The 15,800-nt window shown below is 41.9% G+C and overlaps 1 protein-coding gene across 1 annotated transcript; it reads left to right on the top strand.

Annotated features, from left to right (window-relative positions):
* Nucleotides 1-5,610: 5,610 nt before the first annotated feature.
* On the top strand, nucleotides 5,611-14,410 carry GJA4 (gap junction protein alpha 4). Its single transcript, XM_070950188.1, has 2 exons — nucleotides 5,611-5,713; nucleotides 12,644-14,410. The coding sequence occupies exon 2, from the start codon at nucleotides 12,650-12,652 to the stop codon at nucleotides 13,697-13,699; it is 1,050 nt and encodes a 349-aa protein (XP_070806289.1). The 5' UTR covers nucleotides 5,611-5,713; nucleotides 12,644-12,649; the 3' UTR covers nucleotides 13,700-14,410.
* Nucleotides 14,411-15,800: the final 1,390 nt, after the last annotated feature.

Raw genomic sequence — 15,800 nt, 5'->3', positions numbered from 1 at the left:
ATTGAGTCTGTCATCTGCACCTCTATAACTGTCTGGTTTGCTTCTGCAACCCAACAAGACAAACACAGACTTCAGAGGATAATTAGAACTGGAAAAAAAAAAAACAATTGCTACCAACCTGCCTTCCATTGAGGACCTGTATACTGCACGAGTCAAAAAGAGAGCTGTGAAAATATTTACAGACCCCTCGCATCCTGTTGAATTGTTTCAACTCCTACCCTCAAAACGACGCTATAGAGCACTGCATACCAGAACAACTAGACACAAGAACAGTTTTTTTCTCAAACGCCATCACTCTGCTAAACAAATAATTCCCTCAACACTGTCAAACTATTTACTAAGTCTGCACTACTATTAATCTTCTCATCGTTCCCATCACCCATCTCCTCCCACTAATAACTGTATGACTATAACTTTATTGCTTACGATTTATATTGACTGTTACAATTTATATTGACTATTTCCTAATATGATTTGATTGCTTATTTGTACTCTATGACTATCATTAAGTGTTGTACCTTATGATTCTTGATGAACATATCTTTTCTTTTATGTACACTGAGAGCATATGCACCAAGACAAATTCCTTGTGTGTCCAATCACACTTGGCCAATAAAATTCTTTTCTATTCTATTGTATAACCAGAAAGTATTACAAAGACATCTTTCAACCTATTTTAAGATATGCTCATAGATGTATTGATCCTAGAGTTAGCATTTTTTATTGTAAGCTGCCCAGAATCAATCTTTTCTTTTATGTACACTGAGAGTGTATGCACCAAGACACATTCCTTGTGTGTCCAATCACACTTGGCCAATAAAAAAATATATTCTATTCTATTATTGCAAGATGGGAACTGATATAAATATGAAAAATAAATACAAATTATTTTTTTTAAATGCTATGGATGTGTGCCATCCTTTCCTGCTTTACCTACTGCAGAAAACAAAATGGACAGATTTTTTTTAAAAAAAAAAATAGCATGCAGGTAATCCTTGATTTACAACTAGTCATTCGGAAATATAATAGATCCCCCTGCAAAAGGTACTTATGACCAGACGTTCAATAGCCAGTCCTCCCCAGTTACATCATGCATTTCAGGTGCTCAACAACCAACCCACATTTATATTTACTTCCAGTTTTCAGCAAAACTGGCCCACAGCAAACCATCAGTTTGCTTAATGACCGTGGCATTCATTTAATGACTGTTGCAAAGAAGATCATAAAATTGGGTTGGTAAAGTACAGTGGTGGGATTCAAAAAATTTTTTACTACCGGTTCTGTGGGTGTGGCTTGATGGGCATGGCATGGCTTGGTGGGCGTGGTTTGGTGGGCATCACAGGGGAAGGATACTGTAAAATCTCCATTCCCTCCCGATCAGCTGGGACTCAGGAGGCAGATGGGGGCGGGGCCAGTCAGAGGTGGCATTTACCGGTTCTCTGAACTACTCAAAATTTCTGCAACCGGTTCTCCAGAACTGGTCAGAACCTGCTGAATACCACCTCTGGTAAAGTAACTGATCTGCTTTACAACTGTCATGAGTTACGAACCTGATGGGCAGGCTCCATTAGGGTCGTTACTGGAGAACTGTCTCTTTTTACAAATTTATATAATTAATATTATTAATTATAAATACTAATACTACCTGTACAGCGTACAATGAATATCTCTTCCTGGAAGGTCAATCTGCCTTCTTCTTTGCTTCAGTCTTCTTCTGGTTATGAGCCTCAGCAAACTGCAACACCCAGGATCAAGAAACAGAAGATCATGCATGGAAAGATTAAGAATCCACTTGCTTTTAATTCCTACAAATATGTGCCAACTTATGCAAATACAGGTAGTCCTTGACTTAGGATCACAAGTGAGCCTAAAATGTCCTTTGCTAAGTGAGACAATTAAGTGACTTTTTCCCCATTTTATGACCTCTTTTCTTAGAAAATAGAATAGAATAGAATAGAATAGAATAGAATAGAATAGAATAGAATAGAATAGAATAGAATAGAATGGAATGGAATGGAATGGAATGGAATGGAATGGAATGGAATGGAATGGAATGGAATGGAATAGAATAGAATAGAATAGAATAGAATAGAATAGAATAGAATAGAGTTGGAAGGGACCTTAGAGGTCTTCTAGTCCAACCCCCTTAGGCAGGAAACCCTATATAGTATTTCAGACAAATGGTTGTCCAATCTCTTCTTAAAAACTTCCAGTGTTGGAGCATTGACAACTTCTGAAGGCAGGTCGTTCCACTGATTAATTGTTCTAGCTGTCAGAAAATTCCTCCTTAGTTCTAAGTTGCTTCTCTCCTTGATTAGTTTCCACCCATTGCTTCTTGTCCTGCCTTCAGGTGCTTTGGAGAATAGTTTGACTCCCTCTTTTTTGTGGCAACCCCTGAGATATTGGAACACTGCTATCATGCCTCCCCTAGTCCTTCTCTTCATCAAACTAGACATACCCAGTCAGGGCCGGATTTTCCTTTAGGCTAACTAGGCTTCAGCCTAGGGCCTCAAGATCAAGAGGGGCCTACATTCAAATTGTTAGCAAAATTAAAATTACACTTTCACTATAGGTGAAAGGGCCTCATAAGTGGAATAGCCTAGGGCCTCTTTTCATCTAAATCCGGACCTGTATCCAGTTCCTGCAACCGTTCTTCATATGCTTTAGCCTCCAGTCCCCTAATCCTCTTTGTTGCTCTTCTCTGCACTCTTTCTAGAGTCTCCACATCTTTTTTACATCATGGCGACCAAAACTGGATACAGCATTCCAAGTGTGCCCTTACCAAGGCATTATAAAGTGGTATTAACACTTCCCGTGATCTTGATTCTATCCCTCTGTTTATGCAGCCTAGGACTGTGTTGGTTTTTTTTTTTTCCTTTGGTGAATCACTGCAGTTGTTCAATCAGTAACATAGTTGTTAAGTGAATCACTTCAGTTACTAAGTTAGTAACATAGTTGTTAAATGAATCTGGCTTCCCCATTGACTTTGCTTGTCAGAAGGTCGCAAAAGGGGATCACATGACCGAGGGACATTGCAACCGTCATAAATATGAATCAGTTGCCAATTATCTGAATTTTGATCATGTGACCACAGGGATGCTGCAACAGACATAAGTAGGAAAAACAGTCATTTTTTTCAGTGCTGTGGTAAGTTTGAACGGTCACTAAATGGATGGTTGTAAGTCAAGGACTGTATCATACTTGACCTCATATTCCTGAAACAGGAACTGCAGCCATCTTGTTTCCTTGACAAAGTTGTCAATGACATTGTCAATTGTAATATTGCCTTGCATTCTATTCTATTCTATTCTATTCTATTCTATTCTATTCTATTCTATTCTATTCTATTCTACCCTACCCTACCCTACCCTACCCTACCCTATTCTCTATTCCATTCCATTCCCTCCATATATTCTATTCTATTCTATTCTATTCTATTCTATTCTATTCTATTCTATTCTATTCTATTCTATTCTACTCTACTCTACTCTACTCTACTCCTATTCTACTCTACTCCTATTCTAATTCCAATTCCAATTCCTATTCCTATTCCACTCTACAATGTCCTTATTCTCTGAATTCTTCTTTCTGTGATCAGTTTATCGGAGCCTGATAATTACTCCTCTACCTTTGTCAATCCCAACCATGTTTTCACCTTCTCATCATTTTGTTTGTTTTTAATGTTTTATTATATATATATATATATATATATATATATATATATATATATATATATATATATTCAATCCAATTTTCATCAAACAGTGTTCGGTCTGGGTGCGGTAACATTTATGCAGTCATAATATTCATCTTTTTATAGTATTCATCACCGTAATAACAATAGGATAGTAACATTATCGTATCGTAACAATAATACTTAACATCATCTTCTTTGACACCTCTCCTCTTTTAAGACTTCCTCTTCTAATATTTCCTCCTTTCTAACTCCTGTCTCTTTTATCTAGCGATTAATACCATATAAGATAGGGTATATCCCATGTCAAAAAACCAAAGATAAGATAGAAAAAAAGAAAGAAAGAGAAAGTAAAAGAAGGTGGGGGAGAGCGAGAGGGAAAGAACAGCTCAAAGTAACAACAACAGTCATCATATTGACTGACCTCCTCACTGTGCAGGTTAGTAATGTTGGCATGATAAGAACAGAGAGTAGAACCAAAAGGAGTGTTGCACTATATTTTCAAGGAACCCAGAAGTCCATTTTCAAATTTACGAAGGCCACTTTTCTCCTCCTTTGACCACTTTGCAAATCGGGCGGCTGCTTCTGCATGCAGATTGTCAATGTTATAGATCAGGGGTCTCCAACCTTGGCAACTTTAAGCCTGTCGGACTTCAACTCCCAGAATTCCCCAGCCAGCTGGCTGGGGAATTCTGGGAGTTGAAGTCCGACAGGCTTAAAGTTGCCAAGGTTGGAGACCCCTGTTATAGATATTGATCTCTGCTTGGAATTCCTCACTCCCTTCCCCAAGGATTGCAGGGATTCCCTGCCTGAACCCACCGTCACCCCCCCTACACAGACACACACACATTTTCCTGCTCCTGATTCCCACGCTTTGCAAGGTGCTAGTAAATTCTTCCCGTGCAGGATTTCCCTTCTATTGCTCTTGGCTTGCATTGCTGGGCAACAGAGGCACCAATTGTTATTTCAGTGTCCGCTGTTTTCCTCCACTTCCTTTTTCCTCAGCCAGGCTCCAGAGCAATATTCTCCCACCACCACTCCAATCCGGCTACTGCTGCTACGACTGTTTAGGGAATCAAAAGCTTTGTCTCGTCTCCTTACTTTGGTTATGTTCACCCAACATGCTGAACCTGGTTTTATCTTAACCGGTTTGGGGGAGGGGGGAACATTGCCTAAGGCCTGGAGTTGTAACCTATCCCAGTGGACTGGGTTTACATAAGACATAAGTTTCCAGACACCTGCCTCCAGATTCCTCTAACAAACTCTAAAGCAGTGGGTTTTGTGTTTCTTTAAAAAAACCTTGGTACCTTTAAGATGGATGGACTTCAACTGGCTGGGGAATTCTGGGAGTTGAAGTCCAACCATCTTCTTAAAGGCGCCAAGGTTGAAAAACACACGGCTTTAACAGATTAACAGAGTTGGAAGTGGCCTTATAGGCCATCTAGTCCAACCCCCCCACTCAAGCTGGAGACCCTGTACCATTTCTGACAGATGGCAGTCCAATCTCTTCTTGAAAGCTTCCAGTGATGAAGCTCCCACAATTCACTGTTGCATCTTTAACGGAAACTGCTTCCGTGGGTTGTGTGAACACAACTTGTGAGAGGTGAGCCGCTTTGTTAAGCTCTTCCAGCCAGGAGGCAAGTGAAGTCACCTTTAACTATTCCTTCTTTCCACAAGCCCACTCAGCTGTGACTTTTTTTAAAGGAGGGGAAAAAAACCAGAATATTCAACAATTGCACTGCTAACCCAAGCTTTTTCTCCTCCTCTTCCCTGACTCGTTTCCTCTAACTCCTCCCCCTCTGTTAACTCATCCAAGGGTTATTATAATAAACTTTCCCCTTCTTTGCTCTTCATAACAGTCTCAGAGTGCCCTGAATTCCAGGACTGTTTGTTAGATTCCCGTCCTGCATCTGAGCTCAGCTGCAGTTTCTCTTCCAGGAGCAGAGCTGATACCAAGAAAATTAAGCCAAAAACTCCTAATGAGGACTTTTAAATCAGGAAAATCCCTTTGATTTGTTGGTGAGTAAAAGGCTGTCTTCAAATTTGTTAAATATCCCTAAACCTGGGAAGCCCTGGAGGCGGTGCTTTGATTTAAGGAATAATAGTAAATCTGATTTTCACAGTTGTCTGCTTCAAAGTTATTCCCTCTTGGCACCACAGCCCTTTTAAGATTTAAGGTGAAGATTTGTGGTATTTTTCTAATGTTTGACTTTCTCTACTAGTCTGTCATACGTAGGAGATCCAAGGCATTCTGCCATCGTTTCCCGCTTGCCTTAGAGCAAGCCTAGCTATTTAACTTTCTCTAGATTCAATCAGAATAGAGTTGGAAAGGATCTTGGAAGCCTTTGAGTCCAAGCCCCTGCTCAAGCAGGGAACCCTATACCATTTTAGACAAGTGGCTGTCCAATCTTTTTTTTTAAAAGCCTCCAGTGATGCAGCACCCACAACTTCTAAAGGCAAGCAGTTCCACAGATTAATTGGTCTCGCTGTTAGAAAGTTTCTCCTTGATTCCAAATTGCTTCTCTCCTTGATTAGTTTCCATCCATTGTTTCTTGTTTTATTTTTCTGGTGCTCTGGAAAATAAATTGACCCCCCCTTCTTTGTGGCAACCCCCCAAATACTGGAATACTGCTATCATGTCACCCCTTCTTTTCTTTAGACTAGCCAAACTCGAATCCTGCAACCATTCTTCATATGTTTTAGTCTCCAGGCCTTTAATCATCTCAGTTGCCCTTCTCTGCACTTTTTCCAAAGTCTCAACATCTCAATAGACTCCACGTTGGGCTTGTTGGATCTTTAAAAGGAAGTTACTAGTCCTCATTGATTTATGAGAGAAGAGCTAGTACTCATGCTCGGAAAATTCTCTAAGACCAAGCATGATCAGGCACGGAGTTCCTGATTTTTCCCAGTACAAGCATAGCTAGGATCATCAAAACCCAACAAATCAATTCAGGATGCCAACACTTCCAACCGGCCTCTGCCTTCTGGTTGTGCAGATGTGTTAGACAGCCAATGACTATTTTATCACCTTGTCAGGAAAAGCTTGTCTACAGGGCAACCTTCTCTAAAAGCAAGGGGGAAAAAACCCCAGGATACAGTTTTTATTGTTTGTCCCTATTTTTACCAAAGCAATTGGCAACCTCAGGCACTAACTCTTTATAAGTCCTGGGCAGCTGCTGAGGCTAGAGATAGGGGAAAATATATATATAAAATAAAATTATCATAGTCACAGCTGTGCAGGCACCCTTGGTTAAATTTAACCACTTGTTAGTTTTTTTCCTTCAGTTCTACTGCCTTCCTGAGACAGGAGGAGTCTGGTAGCATCTTTTCCAAACAGCAAGTTTAATTAAAAGAAATAAATTACCATATATATATATATTTACTAGCCAATGCAGCAATATTTGGGCAGTTGGGGGTTTGAATTCTGCTTCTGTATTTTTTTTAAAAAAGCAGGGCATATAGACAGGGCTGTAGCAAAGCATGAAGACAAGGAACAGTACAGTGAAATATTTCTTGCAAAGGATAGAATAAAAGAATACCAGAATAACAGAGTTGGAAGGGACATTGGAGGTCTTCTCATTCAACTCCCTGCTCAAGCATTTCAGACAAATAGTTGTCTATTTATCTTCTTTAAAAAAAAAAAAAACCTCCAGTGATGGAGCACCTACAACTTCTGGAGGCAAGTTGTTCCATTGATAAATTGTTTTAACTGTCAGGAAATTTCTCCTGAGTTCTAAGTTGCTTCTCTCCTTGATTAGTTTCCATCCATTGCTTCTTGTTCTACCCTCAGGTGCTTTGGAGAATAGGTTGACCCCCACTTCTTTGTGGCAACCCCTAAGATATTGGATCGCTGCTATTATGTCTCCCCTAGTCTTTCTTTTCATCAAATTAGACATGCCCAATTCCAGCAACCGTTCTTTATAGGGGAGAACAAGGCATTCAGTTTTATGACTGCATGCTTAAAACTTCATACTTCCATCTTCTCCCATCTGCGGAATGGCTGGGTTTTCAAACGTCCAAAAAATATATTTAAGCCAAGTAATGTGCAACTTTATTTGAAAGGAGACTTTTACAGTCATTGATTGCTTTAAAAATCATCTCTTTTATTCCTGATCATGCACAGAGGCGCATTATTTTTAACGCCACGGTTAATGCTGCTTCTAATTTCAGAAGGGCAGCATTGTTTGACTGTTCGAGGCAAAAATGACAGTGTTGTAGCACCTCAATGTTTCTCTTATTGTCAGCGAACTGTAAACGCAACCATTTCTGAAAAAGAAAGATATTTATAGAACCCTTCCGGAAGAAGAGCAAAAGAATAGCTTTCGGTTTCCAGAATTTCCTTTTGAAATGTAAGCCATTTTGCGGTCTGTGCTGTTTTCTTCAGAAGATCTAATTCTTCTATATTAAGTTGAAGCTCACAAAGTTAGAGGTCATGATAGAATTTGTACTCAGACTGCCTGAGACCCATACATGGAATTTTGCCTTAATCTGTGTTTCCTCCTGGCACAGCTCTCAAAACTCAGCATTTATTGGATGCTCTGTGCCTGAAGATAATCTAGTAAAGGGGCACATTATGTTTTGGGGGTGAATTAGTACCCACCTGGAATTTTGGAAGCTGGTTCTGGATTCACAGTTGGACTTCTACAGCCTGTGTTGATGGGTGTGGTTACTCTCTAGTTACTCACCTGCTTTACCCACTTTGGAGGCTCCTATGGTTACTTTCTCTCCCTCTCCCCCCCCCCCTCTCTCTGTCTCTGTCTCTCTCCTTAAGCATTCCTCCAAAGAAAGTAATGGATCTCAGCCTCTACTACCTTTTTTTTTTAATCTTCCAAGAATATGCAGGAGACCACATGTGATAGATGACATTCTTGTAAACTACCATTTTCCTGGATGCTAAGGTCTCTCTCTCTCTCTCTCTCTCTCTCTCTCTCTCTCTCTCTCTCTCTCTCTCTCTCTCTCTCTCTGTGTGTGTGTGTGTGTGTGTGTGTGTGTGTGTGTGTGTCTGTCTGTCTGTCTCTGTCTCCCTCCCTCCCCCCCTCTCTGTGTCTCTCTGTGTCTCTCTGTGTGTCTCTCTCTGTGTGTGTGCCTCTGTGTGTGTGAGAGAGAGTGTGTGTGTCTCTGTCTGTCTGTCTGTCTCTGTCTCTCTCTCTCTCTCTGTCTCTCTCTCTCTCTCTCTTTCTCTCTCTCTCCCTCCCTCCCTCCCTCCCTATCCCCTCTCCCTCCCTCCCTCTCTCTCTCCTATGTGTTCAATCAATGAATGGGATTAGTAGACAAGAACCAGAAGACAGCAGTGGTGATAGATGTAGAGGTGTCAAGCAACATCAACATCGGGAAGAAAGGATGTGAGAAGCCAGAGAAGGACCAAGGTTTGAAGGAGGCACTAGAAAGGATGTGGAAAGTAAAGGCCAAAGAGGTCCCAATGTTGGAAGGAGCACTTGGGGCTGTGACTCCTACGTTGGTTCCAGGAATGGCATCAGCGCTAGAATCAGACATTCAGAAGAGTGCAATGCTAGGAACACCTGAGATTCTACTCAAGACTCTCAGGTCCTCTACACAGACCACCCATAGGGCTGAGAAGGGAGGGAGAGAGAGAGAGAGAGAGGGAGAGAGAGAGAGAGAGAGAGAGAGAGAGAGAGAGAGAGAGAGAGAGAGAGAGAGAGAGAGAGAGGGAGAGAGGGAGAGAGAGAGAGAGAGACTGTGTGTGTGTATATACGATATGTATGTGTCTGTGTCTACTACACATACATACATACATACAAATACACAGTAACAATACAAGAGAGACTTTAAAAAAATTATCAGCCACAGTCAAACTCTTTAGTAAGTAACAGTAACAGAGCTGGAAGTGACTTGGAGGTCATCTAGTCCAACCCCCTGCTCACACAGGAGACCTGTGCTAGGGATTCGAACCGCTGAACTGCCGACCTTTCTGATCGACAAGCTCAGTGTCTTAGCCACTGAGCCACCTAGTCAGATGTATAGAGTCAGTATAAAGCAATTATTTTGTTGTGAACTGTAGTAGCTCTTTTTCAATGTTGTACTCAGCTTGGAATTTGAAAAAAAACTGGTTTTGTATCATTGCCATCCTAAATTATAATTCGTATTGAGGAATCGTTGAGAATAGAAAAAAGAAAAGAAAAAAATATTGTAGGGTGTTTAATATAATGCTAGTCATTTTTTTTAACATCTACGAACACCAATGTATGGAAACAACGCAAGGCACTAAGATGTATAACAATGTAATAAGAAGGTAGGAAAATACATAAATAAAGTATTTGGTTGATGGAGTTTCCAAGTATTGGGTTCAATGATCTCAGAGGATACTAGGTAAAGCAAGGCAAAGTGGGGGGGAGGGGGGGATGAATTGTAGTTTAGAGTGGAAAAAGGGTGACTTATGGATTTGATGATTAGAAAGGCAGAAAATGGGAAGATGATAAATTCATTTGTAACCACTGCAAAAAAAATAAATAAATAAAGGATTGGAAGCCGCTTCTTAATACGTTTTTTTTTCTTTTCTTTTTTTTTCCCTATGTACTCTCTTTTTTCATTTACTTGTTTTACATCTCCCTTCGTTCTTTTTCTTTTCTATAGCTTTATACTGTACGTTTGTCTCATATTATTGTAACTCGTATTTTAATAAAATTTCTATAAAAAATCACTTTTAGAGGAGACCAAGTAGAGGAAGGCTGGATCCAGCTGTCCTATCTGGTTAGACTCCAACCTGAAGTGGTTGGCTGAAATCACTGGAAAATAAGAAGGTTTAGGCCTGATGCATCCAGCACCAGAACAGGGAATGATGGAGAGACTTCCCCATTCACAGAGTGCTATGAAGTGGTTTGCCTGAAGCTGTTTGCAGATGTTCCTCTTCAGAACTTAGGTCCTGGCCAACCACTGGAGTGTTGTTAATGGGCTTCTCCTGAATGTTTATGCCGACCTGGAACATAGAATATTAGGGTTGGAATCAGGGCTGGGCATCAAAAATCTTAGCAAGGGGTTCTCTGCCGGTTGCTGGGTGGGCGTGGCCATGGTGGGTGTGGCCTAGTCGGCCTTCTGCACCATGGATTGGTGGGGGGCATTTTTGCCCTCCCCAGGCTCCGGAGGCTTTTCTCAAACCTCCGGGAGGGCTAAAACAGCCTCCCCAGGCTCCTGAGGCCCTCTGGAGGCCAGAAACGGGCCCTTTTCCAACCTTCCCAACATTTCAGTAGGCCCATTTTTCACCCTCCCCGAGCCTCCGTGCGCGCCTTGCACTTACCTGTATCAAAAATGGGCCGTGTGGGGACTCCTGGGAGGGGAGGGGTGGGTGGGGCCAGCCAGGAGTGGGATTTGTGGGTTCTCCGAACTGCACAGAATCTTAGCTAGAGGTTCTCCCGAACCCCTGCGAACACCCCAGCAGCCCACCCCTGGTTGGAATGGATCTTGAAGTAGTTCTAGTCCAACTCCCTGCCCAAGCAGGAGATCCTACATCATTCCAGACAAACCGCTATCCAATCTCTTCTTGAAACTCTCCAATGATGGAGCACCCATAATTTCTACAGTCAAATCATTTCTACTGTCAGGACATTTCTCCTTAGTTCCAGATTGGACCTCTCTTTAATGATCTTCCACCCATTGCTTCTTGTCCTGCACCAAAGGTGGGTTTCAGCAGGTTCTGACCAGTTCTGGAGAACCGGTAGAGGAAATTTTGAGTAGTTCGGAGAACCGGTAGTAAAAATTCTGACTGGCCCCACCCCCATCTATTCTCTGCCTCCTGAGTCCCAGCTGATCGGGAGGAAATGGGGATTTTACAGTTAGCTTCCTCTGGAGTGGGGAGGAAATGGGGATTTTGCAGCAATCTTCCCCTGCCACGCCCACCAAGCCATGCCACGCCCACTAAGCCACGCCCACAGAACCAGTAGTAAAACATTTTGAAACCCACCACTCTCCTGCACTCAGATGTTTTGTAGAATAGGTCGACCTCCCTCCCTTTCTCTGTGACAATCACTCAAGGATCTCTGTTTTTTAAAAAATATGTCCTTTCTATCCCACCTAAATATGTACGTTTCCGCACTACTATTCAGAAAAGCATTTCTTCTTTTTTTTTAAACTCCAGTAGAGTTAAAGCTATGTTTATAACATGTGTGCATGTGTTGCATTATTAAAATACGGTAGGGAAGTCATTCAAATCACTTTTGTCCTACACACAGATGCATAAAAATACTCTTCAGTGTCATCACTTTCCCTGTTGCTAGGTAAAATATTAGTATAGTTTTAAACTCTAACCACATCCTCAAATCATGCTCAGCTATATTCTGTGTTCCTACAACACCTCCACTCAGATCAATTGCAAACGTATGCAGCTGTACAGTATTTGCATAGGATATTAGTCTTAACCATGGTTATTTTTTTTTTTGTGGCTTTGCATTTTACAGTGTAATTTAGACAAGAGGGTTTCCTCAATAACTAAATTAAGACTATTGGGTAAACACCAGCCTCATACAATTTGGTTGGACTTAGGATATTGTATGAGTCCATCTGTGTTGGGAAGGGAATGAGTTTTCACAGCAATTGGTTGGGGTGAATTATGGCCCCATTCTTTTTTTTCTTTTTTTTAAATTTGATTTATATGCCGCCCTTCTCTGGAGACTCAGGGCGGCTTACAATGCGTTAAGCAATAGCCTTCATACTTTTGTATATTTTATACAAAGTCAGCTTATTGCCCCCACAAACTGGGTCCTCATTTAACCTACCTTAGAAAGGATGGAAGGCTGAGTCAACCTTGAGCCTGGTAAGATTCACACATTCACACATTCATTAGCATTGTCTTTCTTTGGAGCCCTTGAAGGCTTCCTATAATCCTCAATTCAGGATGTTGACCCACCTAGAACTTAAATGATGGTGGGAACCTCAAGCTCTCATGAAATGATTATGGATCCCTTCTTAATTCCTTCTCTACTTCTCTACTGTCCATAGCACAGGATGGGTGACTGGGGCTTCCTGGAGAAGTTACTGGACCAGGTGCAGGAGCATTCAACAGTCATCGGCAAGATCTGGTTGACAGTCCTGTTCATCTTCCGAATCTTGATCCTGGGTCTAGCTGGGGAGTCCGTTTGGGGCGATGAGCAGTCCGATTTTGTGTGCAATACCAAGCAACCTGGCTGTACCAACGTCTGCTATGACAATGCCTTCCCTATTTCCCATATTCGTTACTGGGTGCTGCAGTTCCTCTTTGTCAGCACCCCAACTTTGGTCTATCTGGGGCATGTCATCTACCTCTCCCGACAAGAGGAGAAGCTAAAGGAACGGGAGAGGGAACTCCAGGCATTGCAAGCCAAAGATTACAAGGCGACAGCTATGTTGATGGCAGTGGAGAAGAAGATGGCCAAGATCTGTGTGGCTGAAGATGGCCGAATTAAAATCCGTGGGCCTCTGATGTGGACCTATGTCATCAGCGTGATCTTCAAGACCATCTTTGAGGCAGGCTTTCTTCTTGGCCAGTGGTACCTATATGGCTTTGTCATGCATGCTAACTATGTGTGCCAAGGTTCTCCATGCCCACACCTTGTGGACTGTTTTATGTCCCGTCCCACTGAAAAAACCATCTTCATCCTTTTCATGCTGGTAATGGGATTGATCTCCCTTGTCCTCAACATTCTGGAGCTTTTCCATCTCTTTTGCAAGCACCTGATCAAAAGGGTTAAGGAAAATGACTGTTGTTCTCCATCTTCAGCTCCCCCTCTACCCTTTGATGCCAACAGCATTGGTAAAATGCCAACAGAGCCTTATCCACCAGATAAACCCTATTTCTACCTCCCCATGTCAGACAGGCATGCTCCACCCTACCAGGGATACAACAAGCTCTCCAGTGAGCAGAACTGGGCCAATTACAACACAGAAGAAACCCTGGCCTTGCAAAACCAGATTAGTCCTCCTGATCTCTTTGCAACGGGAGCCCCCGAACTCCATCTCTCTCCTGAAAGGCAGTCCAGCCGCCCAAGTAGCAGTGCTTCTAAAAAACAGTATGTCTAGCAAGCAGCCATTTGAAGTGTAAGTTCCATGGGGGCTTCCTTGAGAGCAGCCAGGTTTCTCTCGAGGGTCTCTTCACGTGGAAGGCTCCAATATGATTCCTTACCATGGAAGAAAGAGGCTGGGCCTCAGGATTCTTCCCAGGTGCTTCCCACGTTTTTGCCACAGTATTCTACTGCCCAGGTGAAAACCAGGACTTGAAGATGGACGCAGACTGAACTTGTGAATCCACCAAAGGTGTTAAAAAAAAAAAAAAGACACATAGAACAATCTCATAGAAGCCATTGAAGTGGCTGGTTAATGGGCATTTTAAGATGGAGTGCTAAATGTTGATTCCTGGGGAAAAACATAAGTAGTTGGGTCTGTACTTTGAGGTGTCTTGTGCCTTGCAGATCAGAAAAGAGCCACTGGACCACAAAGAGAGGAGGGTAAGTAGAAGAGACACCAGCTTGGACTATCCAAACTGAGTTTCAAATTTTGGAAGTAAATGCAAGCTGAATAGGAAAAGGCAGAATAAGCTCAAGGAGAAACTTCTGGTATGTCACCTTTTTAGGAATGGACCTGTGAACAGGTTGAGGAAAGTCATTTATCAAGCAGATTTGTTTTCATGTTGCAGTTGTTAAACCTCTGAGCAGCTTACTTATTAAATACTGCAGCTCATCTACCATTTGCATATTGTTCCAAGTAGGCATTAGGGAGAATAATTGCTGTTGCTGATGTTATCTTACTAAATATGACTCCTATTTAAGTATAGAGCTGATATGACTTTGCTCCTCTGGGTTACTTTATAAATGCCTTCCGTCTAACAGAGTAGAAAAGCACAGTTTCTAATCTCACCATATTTGAAACTCCAATTTCTGTCTTCCACTGATACTGGGTGAACCTTTGGTCTGCCAAGGGCTCTCTCTACATTTTTTTTCCCTTGGAGAACTTGGAGAATTTAAATCAAAACTGTTTACTGTGTAAATTAACTCTCCTTTCTCAGTCTCCTTGGTGATGTAATTCCATCTCTCATTCCATTGGGACACTTCTTTGGAGATTGGCCTTCCACCAGCTAAATGCCCTTCAACCAGTTGGGGCTACAGATCCCCAAGTTTCCAGCCATACTGGTTTGGGATGTTGGGCACTGAGCACATCTTCCAGCACATCTGGAAGATACCAAATTATGAAAAGCTGCAGCAGGCACACATTACTCTTGGTTTTAAATGGATCAGAACCTCATCAGGACTTCATTCTGATAGTTCTGTGAAGCCACATTCCTTGGTAGACAAAAGACTATTGTGTTATCTGAACTTTACTCGTTATAAATTGTCCCATTGATGATACTCTCTAAATATTGAAAGCTATTTGGCCTTGCCCAGTGTAGCTGCTCACCCATCCTTCTCATTGCAATCATTATTTGGGCAGGGTTCTGCCAAATAGAGATTACTCCTGGATGAATAGAGATTACTCCTGGATGTTTGAGGTCAATATTGTGTTATATGTGTATTCTTATGCATCGTTGCAGTGGTCAGGCTCTCTCCTGGCTTCCTATTTGTACCTTCTTCTTTTTTATTATTATTATTATTATGTGTTCTAATTCTTTCACATCATATGACTGTAAGCACAAGCTGGATCCCTCCGTGTTAAAACCACAATCTCTCCTGCAATGGGAAAGTAATGTGAATTTTTTTTTTTAATGCTCATATGTCAGCCTTTTCAGGAAAAAGTTCCTGCCTCTCTCTGGATTAAATCAAAAGAACGGGGTAGTTTGGGGTTTTTTTTGTGTTTGGAACTGCAAAAATACATGCTCTGGAAACTGGCTTTTGTTGCTGCAGGTGAGAAGCTTGTGATGGTTATAAAAATAGGATGGCTCTCCAGCTTCAATCAAGAGCAAATTGTGATAGGAGGAGATAGGGGGGCAAGGACCATTTTTTCCGCCGTCTCTACTGAACTGTTTCTGATAACTAAGCTGTGAAAAGGAGATGGTTGGATGTAGAGAACTCACCTGTGTGCCTTTGATGGAGATGTCTCAGATCAACGTGGCCAATTAAGAAGCTGGCTTCACATCCCCAGTCCATAACCAAGGTTCACACTTGCAGGGTGCAAGATGGAGGGCTATGGG

This window comes from Pituophis catenifer, unplaced genomic scaffold (genome assembly GCF_029215685.1).
Source record: "Pituophis catenifer annectens isolate HBS135680 unplaced genomic scaffold, rPitCat1.0.hap2 SCAF_9, whole genome shotgun sequence".
Lineage (NCBI taxonomy): Eukaryota > Metazoa > Chordata > Lepidosauria > Squamata > Colubridae > Pituophis > Pituophis catenifer.
Note: the sequence above shows the minus strand (reverse complement) of the source record. Positions and strands in the feature narration are given on the sequence as shown.

Bases quoted from the DNA above. Each gene is read 5' to 3' on its own strand.
- GJA4 (XM_070950188.1), top strand. From the start codon at position 12,650: ATGGGTGACTGGGGCTTCCTGGAGAAGTTACTGGACCAGGTGCAGGAG.